The sequence below is a fragment of the Spea bombifrons genome, chromosome 2, assembly GCF_027358695.1.
Source record: "Spea bombifrons isolate aSpeBom1 chromosome 2, aSpeBom1.2.pri, whole genome shotgun sequence".
Lineage (NCBI taxonomy): Eukaryota > Metazoa > Chordata > Amphibia > Anura > Pelobatidae > Spea > Spea bombifrons.
This window is the reverse complement of record NC_071088.1, coordinates 36,532,895-36,544,653: the sequence shown is the minus strand read 5'-3', so window position 1 is coordinate 36,544,653 and position 11,759 is coordinate 36,532,895. Positions and strand designations below refer to the sequence as shown.

At 40.9% G+C, this 11,759-nt stretch overlaps 1 protein-coding gene across 1 annotated transcript in view; it reads left to right on the top strand.

Annotated features, from left to right (window-relative positions):
• The first annotated feature begins 491 nt into the window (after positions 1 to 491).
• The window catches only part of TSPAN2 (tetraspanin 2), a 74,247-nt gene continuing 62,979 nt past the window's right edge, over positions 492 to 11,759 (top strand). Inside the window, exon 1 of the mRNA XM_053457529.1 lies at positions 492 to 639. Within this exon, the coding sequence (XP_053313504.1) occupies positions 571 to 639 (69 nt within the window). The 5' untranslated portion in view covers positions 492 to 570. The remainder of the gene's footprint in view (positions 640 to 11,759) is intronic.

Here is an 11,759-nt window from a genome sequence, read left to right as displayed (position 1 = left end):
CGGGATATGATGGCGCTATATAAAATAAATAGTAATAATACTTCAACATTTCTACAGCACTACACGTGTAATACAGCCACCCAAACATCCCTTTTGTATTGTCATACTGTGACCCGAGCCACATGTACTGCTTCATTTAAATTACACAAAGCATAAGTCTCCGTGACTTATTAACGTCAAGAACCAAACGGTAATAGCAACGAGCAGAACTCGCAGCCTATTCTAACGGTCAGACGAACACGAACTCGCATAACACAGATTCTGTAATCGACTACAAAAGGAGCAGCCCATGGGCGTGGCCATCCCCCAAAAGGGAGGCGTTGAAAGCCTCAGGTTTTCTTTACCGCCGCATCGTTTACAATAAAGGGGCGCGGCTACAGCTCTTATGCGAGGAGTGAAAGGGCTCTTGTTGAGGAATGGGGCGGGGTTTTATCTGTTTAGCAAGAAAAAACCCGACATATGGGCGTGTCTTGACACGAGTGGGCGCGGTCATGCTGCAGAACGCTAGCTGGTGAAGGGAGTGCTGCTCCGATCTGACAGCTGCTCACTGCCGAGTAGTTCGGAGACAGGATGGGGAGACTTAGCGGAGCCCTGCGCTGTGTCAAGTACCTGCTGCTGACATTTAACCTCATATTCCTGGTAAGGCATGGCGGGGACTAAATGAGAATATTCACGGTGGGGAGTATATATATAAAAATGTAGTATTTCAAAGTGCAAGAATGAGATGACAAGTGAGTGGCACCTCAGGGTGAATGAAGGCTTAGAGTGTCAAAGCTGACTTGGAGGGAAAGCGATCAGAAGAAAGTGTAACACTAGAGTAAGGGATATTACAAGAGGGCAACAAGGTGTATGAAGGGGATAGGATAAGAAGAGTGATGTATTGATGGAGGTGAATAGTGTGAGTTGTGTTACAAAGTGGATAATAAGTAAGAAGGAGAGTAAGAAAAGTTTGGGGTGAGTGAGTGGGTACTAAGCAGGGTGTGTGTGGGGTTATGGTGCGAGTAGGATGAATGAGGTGGAAGGCAGATGCAGAGTGAAAATGCTTGGGTAAGATTTGTGAAAAGGGTGTAACAGAATGAAGATGCTGGTGATAGTATGGGTGATAATGTTAGAGCGGAAATAATGTGGGGTTGGGGATAATGTGAGAAGAGCGAGTGTAAGGTTTGAAAGAAGATGTTTGATCACGATGAGAACAAAGTGTGAAGAAAGGAAGATGTAATGAAGGTTGTAAGAGAGGTTGATGAAAGTGAGAATAGTGAAAGTGAAAAAGTGAGTGGAGAAAGATGTTCAATATATGTTGAGGGAAGGTGACGTGGGAAGTTTAATGAGATTATCAAGGTTTTGGCAGAGAGAGACCATTTGGAAGGACTGCAGGAGATTGCGAATCATCTTAGTTCACAAAACCAGTAGCTGAACTACAACCATCAGCCTATTGCGCCGTCTCATACTTTTTGTTGTTTCTGAATTCATAGTGATTGCTGATGATCTAAACTGTAATAATATATATGAGCCAAAATTGGTTTGTAGAAATTAAGAAAAAAAACATCTTGAAAAGGAAAAATTAAATAAAATAGCAGGGAAGCACAGAGGACCAAGCAGAATACTTAGAAGTGTGCCCAAGTCAAGGATGTAATACAAAGCTACAAAGATTTTAAAATTCTGAGCTGGCACACACCCAAGGCCTTCTTTAAAAGGAGTATTATTTTAGGGAATTAAAAATTAATCTGGGCCCACCTGGAAGCTAAATTCAACTGGATCTATGGATTAAAGGCTGTTCCAGCATCACCAACTGAGTTGTGGAGCTGGTTTGTAGGAGTCTGGCTCCTGGAAAGTTTCTACGGAAAATCCTGGCCCATGATGAAACATCGAGGACTTGACATGGCCAACAGTCTGGCGGTTGGACACCTTTGCTCTTGAAATGTGGAAAGAAATTATATCTATAGCTGGAGTTTTAGAAAATGAGGAAATGTGGTGTTATAGCGGATACTAGAGTCAAGTGTATTGTGTAAAATGTTTTTCGATATAATTGTTCTATATAGACATCAAGTTTTTTCTTTATTTGAGTTACGCCTCCATAGTTAAAGTACAACAGTTATAGATGTATAAAGGATTTGACATTTTGACAAGCTGAAGTTACAATTGATCTATCATCAATTTGAAATGCAGGCTTTTTTTGTAAAAAAAAAAAAAAGTTATACCTTTTATACACAAAGCTATGCTTGTATGCATCAGTGATCAAAGATTCCTTATTAGGGTAGGAGGAGAGAGACAGCTGAGAGCAGGAGATTCGAGGGACAGCTGAGGTCAGAGGGGAATCCCCGGACAAGAGCAATGAAAATATCAAAATGGGAGTGGCGGCTGGGATATGGATGAATATAGTGTCAAGCGACAAAATATCACCAGACACAGGATAAAGATAGAAACAGAAGAACTTGTGCAGAACGATAAATGTTGAGAACTGAGAAGACATGCCAGGAACTATCTTTGTGTACAAATACCACTATGTGTTAAATCTTTCCCCTCTCAATAGTTTTTCCGGTGATTTTCAGTGCTACTTTCATCTCCTTGCTTATATGAACCTTGCAGTATGCTTTAGAGCTAATTAGTTTCGCAGATTTTGCCCTGTTTTCTGACAGGTGCCGAACACTGCAAGCAGTTCTAGAGTTCAATGAGTCTGAAAATGTTTAGGAAATAATGCATACTTGCCAGTGCCTTCTTTATCATTTAAAGGACATATACAGGCCCTGACTGGCCATCTGGCACACCAGGCAAATGCCGGGTAGGCTGACGGCCAACAGTACCACACACTCATCGATCTGCCAGATTTGGCCAATGTGAGCATAAAAACGTAGTGTGCGGCTGGCCTTGACATTGCCACTCTGGTACTGGGCATAAATGGCTGGCTCTGGTACCGTAACCTGTGTTGCCATAGATGGCTATAACATTAAGCTTTAGTCCATTCATTTCATGGTTAATGCACAATGGGCTCTGTTCTATTTAAGGATAAATGAACATTTTGTGACTTAATTATTACTATACATTGCTATACTATTACTATATATTACTCAGGCAAGATTGTCTGTGTTGGCTGAGTTGGCCCCGTGTAATGTGCAGGTATTGTGGGGGGTTTCTTAAAACTCTTCCCAGTAGTTAAACAATTTATTTATCATACACCACTGCCATAGCCTGTAAACAAGACAAGCTTACTGGGGGTTTTCCCTTTATAAAGTATAGTAATATCAGGATGACATGTTCAAATCCCAACAAACTTCCTCTTTAGGCTAATAGACCCTAAAGTCTATTTTATGGGAAAGAGTATTTGTAGTCAAAGTAGTCATGCCAGTGGTTGGGACAGCTGTCTGCTTGAAAAAGTCTGCTATAAATTACTGTTAGCAATGTAGGGTTGGCATTGGCAAGAACCTTGCTTTATCTCATTTTGTTCCAGTAAACTTATTTTATCTGCAGACCTAGAGGCTGCTGTTGTTGTCAGTCATGTGATACCTTAGTTGACTTTCCCTGCTCAAGCACCACACTGAGCTGTTTTTTATGGCAATGGTAATGAAGTCCTTTCCTCTGTAGACTTTCATTAGTCAGAGTCATTCTATCGGTTACCATGGAAAGTTGGGGTGTTTGTATAGTAGATTAATCTAAATGAACCGAGCTATAATACACAGAAGAATTCAGTTTAATGGAAAATAAGAACCATTAGGCCCATCTAGTCTTCCCAGATTACATACAGGTGGCTAATATGCAACTGAAGTAAATATCCAAGATGCCAGTATACTAAAAAGCGATAGGATACAACGTTTCTGGACTTGGAAATAAACATAGCTGAATCTGTCTTCAAGTAAAGCAATGCCACATTCATGTTTAAGTCTATGGAGGGTCCAGTCTAAATTAGGTAGGAATTTACAGTTACTGAGTTCCGTTCAAAGTTTTAGCAGTCGGTTTTGAAATAATAGAGTACTCAACAAAGTAGAAATCTATTGTTTTGGGGTCTCCTGATGTCACGAGGAATCTACTCATGTTGATTTAGTTGGTCCAATAGAGTTAAAGCCAAGTTCCATGTACTTAATACCCAAGGGTCATATTTTCACTAGTTGAGAATGAACAACTTGAGAAACAACATGTGGTGACTTGAGTGTTTCCACAAATAGATCCTTTAAGCAGTGGTTCCCACATCATTCCAAGCGTTTTAGAGTTGATGTCGAAAACATCAGGGTGCCAGTCTTAGGCTAGGCGCCATCTACAATGTGCTTTAAAGCACAGTATGATGTTATAAATTTAATATTGTATAAACTTTGCAAGTTGGAGTGAAGATTTGTACAGATATCATATTACTGCTTTATTTATGATATATTATCATTTAATATTTATAACCCATTACATATTATAGCACAATGGCAAATAGAGACATCAATATGTGTCATCAGAGAAGGCCTATATATTATATGCATAATTTAGCAATTTAACCAGTGTGTAATATCCAGTAGCAAAAAGAGTGTGATTTTTAGTCTCAGGTTAATAGCGATACATTTGCTGGGAACTGTATGGATTCTTATCCATAACTTTCATTGAGTGGCTCCTGCTAACCTTGACATTGCTAGACATTGAAAACCTGTATTTAGATTTTATCAGGTGGATAAAACAATTGTAAGCCCTTAAATGCATTGCTCTGTGTCTGCAGAATCCCCTCATATGCATTTGTCCCTTTCCACAATGCAAAAAAATGTCAGACCCTGGACAAAGAGGGAAGCCTCTGCAGCAGGACTGCAACTACTACGTTCAGATAAATGCTATATTTGTATTTTACCTTTGTTTGGGAAGAATGCATATTAAAGTACTCACAGCCCTATTTTAAGTATTGTGTGTTTATTCCAGTGGTCGACAAAGTTGTTTGAATCTAGGAGCCAGCCAAAAAAAGTTAGGAGCCAGCTTTGTTTTTTCTTCCCCAATCATGTTTTAAAAAAAAAAAAATCAGAGTTTGTTGAGCCTTGCCATGCACTAACATACATTTACACACTCTAATACCATACAGTAACAGACATGCTTACATCTTATGCTCACAAACACTAACACCTTACACCCTACGCTCATGAACATACTTGCTAACATCATACACTAATACACACACACTCTAACACTATATTTTGACATTTACACTCATGCTAATGCCATACTGTAACATAAACACAATACATGCTAGCACCACATTCTTATACACATGCACACACACTGGCTAACAATATATATATATATATATATAATTACATAACACAATGGACGCATTCAGTATCTGACAAAAGTGAGTACACCCCTCACATTTTTGTAAATATTTGAAGAAATGACACTCTGCTACGATGTAAAGTAGTGAGTGTACAACAGTATACAGTGTAAATTTGGTTTTCCCATCAAAATAACTCAACACACAACCATTAATGTCTAAACCTTGGCAACAAAAGCGAGTACAACCCTAAGTGGGCCCAAAGTGTCAATATTTTGTGTGGCCACCATTATTTTCCAGCACTGCCTTAACCCTTTGGAGCATGGAGTTCACCAGAGCTTCACAGGTTGCCACTGGCGTCCTCTTCCACTCCTCCATGACGACATCACAGAGCTGGTGGATGTAAGAGACCTTGCGCTCCCCCACCTTCTGTTTGAGGATGCCCCACAGATTCTCAATAGGGTTTAGGTCTGTAGACATGCTTGGCCAGTCTATCACCTTTACCCTCAGCTTCTTTAGCAAGGCAATGGTCGTTATCATTTTGGAATACTGCCCTGCGGCCCAGTCTCCAAAGGGAGAGTGCTCTGCTTCAGTATGTCACAGTACATGTTGGCATTCATGGTTCCCTCAATGAACTGTAGATCCCCAGTGCCGGCAGCACTCATGCAGGCCCAGACCATGGCATTCCCACCACCATGCTTGACTGTAGGCAAGACACACTTGTCTTTGTATTCCTCACCTGGTTGCCGCCACACATGCTTGACACCATCTGAACTAAATATATTTATCTTGGTCTCATTGGACCACAGCACATGGTTCCAGTAATCCATGTCCTTAGTCTGCTTGTCTTCAGCAAACTGTTTGTGGGCTTTCTTGTGCATCATCTTTAGAAAATGCACCAAAGGCTGACCACCCACCCCTTCAACCGCTGCAGCAATGCTGGCAGCACTCATACGTCTATTTCCCAAAGACAACCTCTGGATATGACGCTGAGCACGTGCACTCAACTTGTTTGGTTGACCATGACAAGGCCTGTTCTGAGTGGAACCTGTCCTGTGAAACCGCTGTATGGTCTTGCCCACCGTGCTGCAGCTCAGTTTCAGGGTCTTGGCAATCTTCTTATAGCCTAGGCCATCTTTATGTAGAGCAACAATTCTTTTTTCAGATCCTCAGAGAGTTCTTTGCCATGAGGTGCCATGTTGAACTTCCAGTGACCTGTATGAGAGAGTGTCAGAGCGATAACAGCAAATTTAACACACCTGCTCCCCATTCACACCTGAGACCTTGTAACACTAACAAGTCACATGACACCGTGAGGGGAAATGGCTAATTGGGCCCAATTTGGACATTTCCACTTACGGGTGTACTCACTTTTGTTGCCAAGGTTTAGACCAGATTTACACTGTTATACAGGCTGTAAACTCACTACTTTACATTGTAGAAGAGTGTCATTTCTTCAGTGTTGTCAAAAGATAAAATAAAATATTTACAAAAATGTGAGGGGTGTACTCACTTTTGTGAGATACTGTACACACTGAATTCGGCACTACAATACCGTAGGCATACTGACTCTGGTACTACAGTATACATACACACACACTGACTCCAGCACTATACATATACACACTGAATCTGACACTATAGTATACACACACTCACAATACGCTACTCCTCCTCCATCTCTCTCACCCCCCTCACCCCTCACATCACTGCCTGTCTTCTGTCATTGTGAATCTGGCACTGTACTTTTTCCTGCAGGGGCATGGTGTCGCAGGTGCCCCCGCAGCAAAGCAGAGGGTACCGGATTCAAAATGGTAGCCCTGCAAAACCCTAGTTTCTAGTTACCATGGTGACATGGTGCCCGGGATTTGTGAAGCCCTGGTTTATTCTCTACTTCTGTGGCATGTGCAGTAAAGTTTTACACTCTAGTACACGTTTTCCTTTAAAGGACACTCCAGCCATCATATGCATTTTATTGAATACAATATCCACATGATCATCCTATACACATTTACCCTCTTCCCCCTTACCATTTTGCATGCAGGAAATGTGTTTGGTCAAAAAACCACTTTACATGTGATATACTTACCACCAGTCAGCTTTAGCAATGGATTTCAATGGGATTGCTTTACTATGAATGATTGGCTGCATCAAGCAGCCCATACATGGCAATTAATGTTGTAATGCAGAAGAGTAGTCCAGCTGATGTAATAGGGCTGCAGCTTCTGGGTCAGGTAAGTCTTTTATTTTAATTTTCATACTGATATGCATTTTTCTACAATTCTACAACAGAAACAGCATTTCCAAAATATGGCATGTGTATTTATTTTTAAAAATATGGGTCCTCCCTTTGGTCTGGATTGGTTTTTTTTATGTGAAACATTCTGCATGGCTACTAAGCCCAGTACTTTCTAGCCACTGGCACATTAGCTGGTCTAAACCTGGCTCATTACCAGATATCTGGTACCTTAGGTGTCAGTCTACAAGAGAAGGAATGGCTGCATATCACCCATGTAGGGAGTGCAGCTCCAGAAGTGGAAGATTTGGGATGAGGTTTCTACTGTGGCCCAACCACTTAGAAGTTTTGTAAGTCCATAGGTGGCAAGAAAGTTTTTTTTCCTAACGTAAAGCTTTTTTTCTGCTAGTGCGTAAAAAAAGCCTAAAAATAGGCTTGCACTAGCATTTATTAAGTGTGCAAAAAGGCTAGGAATATAAAAAAAGCTGAAAAAGTAAAATTAATGATTAAATAGTATGTGCTGTACTGCTTACATTTAAATATTTTTGCCCTTTTGCTTATGGCAATTAAAAAAAACCCAACTTAAATCCAGAGAAAGTGCCCAAAATAATGAAATGTAAAATAATAATTATTATAATTATTATTTGCTTTATTAGCGAAGTGCTTTAATGTGGGGTACTACTGTGCTTCTTTACATGCACTACCATGCAGGTCAAGTGTGTAGGATAATGGAGGGCCCAGTCTGTTAATGGGGAGAAATGTGTCCTGACCCCTGGTTCTCAAGGGGTTAAAGGCACACGTGTTGTTTTAGCGTGTGGAGAGAACTGCCACAACCCTATTAGGTTTCATTGGGGTATATGTTTCCATGGTGTTCCAAGATGCGCCATTAGCCTCCGTGGTACAGTCTTCATTTACCAGATGAATGAGCACGCTCGTTTGACATGGGAAATTAGGTTTGCAAAATGCAGTTGCTTGCGGTTATAATTATGAGACAGGAAGACTTGAACTATATTATGGGAATAATGGGTTTTCCCAAGTAAAAAGCTTTTGATTAATGAAAACAATTACCTAAGCATGCAGCTGTTTTTATAACAAGTCATATATGTATAAAGATGTTGGAGCTAGAATGAACATTTTAGGAGTGGAGGGATTTATATTTAAAATTGTGAAATACCATAGGTTCCATAGTGTTATGGCTTGAAGACTCCAGCCGCACTGAAAGTTGCTCAGATTGATTTAACAGTCAGTATCATGGGCACTGAGACTGTCCTTGTTTTATTCAACTCCCCCTTAGATCCCTGTTTTTTAAACACTAGTACCTGTATCTAGTTCTGCCATGTTGTTTTTGATGACATCATCAAATAGTAGGGTCACCAGAATGAGGAATCTGCACACACACCCAGAGCCGGCCTTAGGCGTTGTGGCGCCCTGTGCGGACTACTCCTCTGGCGCCCCCCCTCACTACCCCCCCTCTCTGCCCCTTCAAACTACCCCCCCTGCCCCTTCAATCTACCCCCTCTCTCCCCCTTAAAACTACCCCCCCTGCCCCATCAAACTACCTCCCCCTCTGCCCCTTCAAACTACACCCCCCCTCTGCCCCTTCAAACTACACCCCCCCCTCTGCCCCTTCAAACAACCCCCCCCCCTTACCTTGTTGCCGGAGTCCTGCGGTGGGAGCAGGCGCCCCTGCTACCATGGCGCCCTGTGCGGTCGCACAGGTCGCACACCCCTAAGGCCGGCCCTGCACACACCAAAGGAACTCAGGTGCTTAACTGTGCCAGGAAGGGCCAGCTCCCCAGTAGATCAAAATAAATAAAGGCTCCAGGCACTCAAGGGTTCCAGCTAAGGCAGATTTATTAAAGGAAGACCGCAACAACGTTTCGACCTCACAATGAGGTCTTTATCAAGTATCACGTTGTTGCTGTCTTCCTTTAATAAATCTGCCTGAGCTGGAACCCTTGAGTGCCTGGAGCCTTTATTTATTTTGATCATCAAATAGTAGCACATGACCCTACCTGGGAACTTCCGAGTGTAGGCTACCCAGAGCTCTCCCTCTTCTGGGATAGTGGATTCAGTAGGGAGGGGCTTGCTCGTGTAGGGGGGGCTAGTCCAATGCAGCCTTTAGCTGATTGGTAGGAGACAGGAAGTAGGTGTGGACAAATGCCACCTACCTGCCTGAAGACTGAAGACACTGACCCAGGAAAGCATGGCTTCACCCAGAGAGATCACATAAATAGACATAACTTTATAACAATTATTTTCTAGAATCATATCTATGAAATTAATTCTTGGCCATCTTTTTCGTGTTGTACCCTGCCCTTATAATTTATTTTATGTTATATTTATGTTTTATTCCTTTTTAAAATATTACAGCCAAATTCCAGCTTTTGGCACTGGTTACAGCTGCAGAGCATAGTGGCGTCCAGCAATGGAGATTCATTGCAGAGAAGCGAGTTGTAAATGGCCAATAATAGTCTTTTGTATGTGAGTGCATGAGAGAACAGTTTGTCCATTATGAAGTGGGCCAACCCCTCTTCTGGAGCCGTGCTTAACTATTTGTTTCTCTATAAGTGCTTGATTTCAGATAAGATGCTTCTGTCTGTATTACACAAATAATGATTTTTTTTTAACAGTAATATAAATATACAGTAATGGCTGTAAAACAGGCCACACACTGATTTAATCTCCATTTATTTTGTACAACAGTGAGCTGCCTTTTTGTTTTATGTATGATAGACTTAGGAAAATGTAAGACATATCCAGGTATATATTTCCAAAAGATTAATTCTTGAAATGTATGCGCATAATTGTTTTTTTCTACAGTTTCCTGCTATTTATCAAATATCCCACTGCAAAATGTGAAATGATTAATATGGTGACATAAATAACATAATGTCTAGCGTGTAAGCTTGCAAGCATGGTCCTGGCTCCTTCTCTAAAGAAGAATGCTCTGTGAGTACTTGAAATATATTCTTCCAAAATGAAAGCTCTTACCTGACACAGAAGAGGTGCCCTGCAGCAGCAGCTACCCTCCCCCTCTGTGATCAAACTGTTCTTGCCAGTGATTGGCTGCTTCCATTGAAATCAGCGGCAGCACTTTCCAGTCATGTGCACTGGGATCTGAAGAGATCCCTGCGTGTTTGTTCACCCAATGCTGCATGGAGACTGGGGCGAGTATATCATGTGCAGAAAGATGTGTCCGGTCAAACACAACCCATGAAGGTGAATTTAGCTGAGGGGTGTGAATAAGTAAATGCAGAATCCCCCCATGCATTTGCAAAATGGACCACGTGAAAACTTAAAGAGACCACACAGCTACCATATGCATTAGAGTATCCCGTTAATGTGGGGCTATGTAAATAAAAGATACATTTCTGGCAAGTGAACTTGAAGTGACAGAACAGTAAACTTTGTTAAAAAATAATGTATTTAAATTCAATCCTGTAGCTTCCTAAAATAGGAAATGGAAACCACAGACTATGTGATGTACAAGCGATTAACATAATTGCCCTATAGGTTAAAGCAACTGTTAGGCGGTTAAAGTGAAACTGAAGATTTACATTTGCTATTATCTTTTAAGAGGAAGTTTCAGTTAGCGTAAACAGTATGACATAGTTTAGGTAACAACACACAACCACAATTTTGTATTTCAGCATTAAAATATCGGCAAGCCTTTACATAGATGCATTGTTTTTCATTAGTGTTATCACTTAGGGATCTACTGATTAAACCCAAAAGAGGTACACTTCTGCTAGGTAAAGTGGTTAAAGTTTTTTGTGTTTTTTTTTTGTTGTTTGAATGTTTTAATGTATAAACATGGTTACTGTTGTTTATATACACATTGTTGTCACATCCCATCAAACATTTTGAGCTCCAACAAAGCGGACAGAAGGACTTGGGTCCCAAAGACTGACTGCCTCTCTTAAAGAAGGACACTTTGAGACTGCTGGACAAAGCCAGAGAGTTCCTAGATATAATTTAGTTTAAGTTGACTTCATGTTAACTTGACTGAGCACGTTCTCAGTTATGACATAACTACTATATTTTCCCCCAAAAAGGTTACCTCTATGGCCTTTTTCATAAAGAGTTATATGGCTGTCCAGCTCCAACATTTAATTAAATTGGATATCACTAATGAGAGTTCTTGGATATCGGGAATTGTTAACACTCATTGGTTTATAATAAAGTTTGGTGGGAAGCATATTATTTGACCCATTTACTGCCATATCCAATAACTCTAGTAGTCCAAATTAGACATTAACAAATTTATGAAATTCTCTTAGTTGATGTTCTGTACCT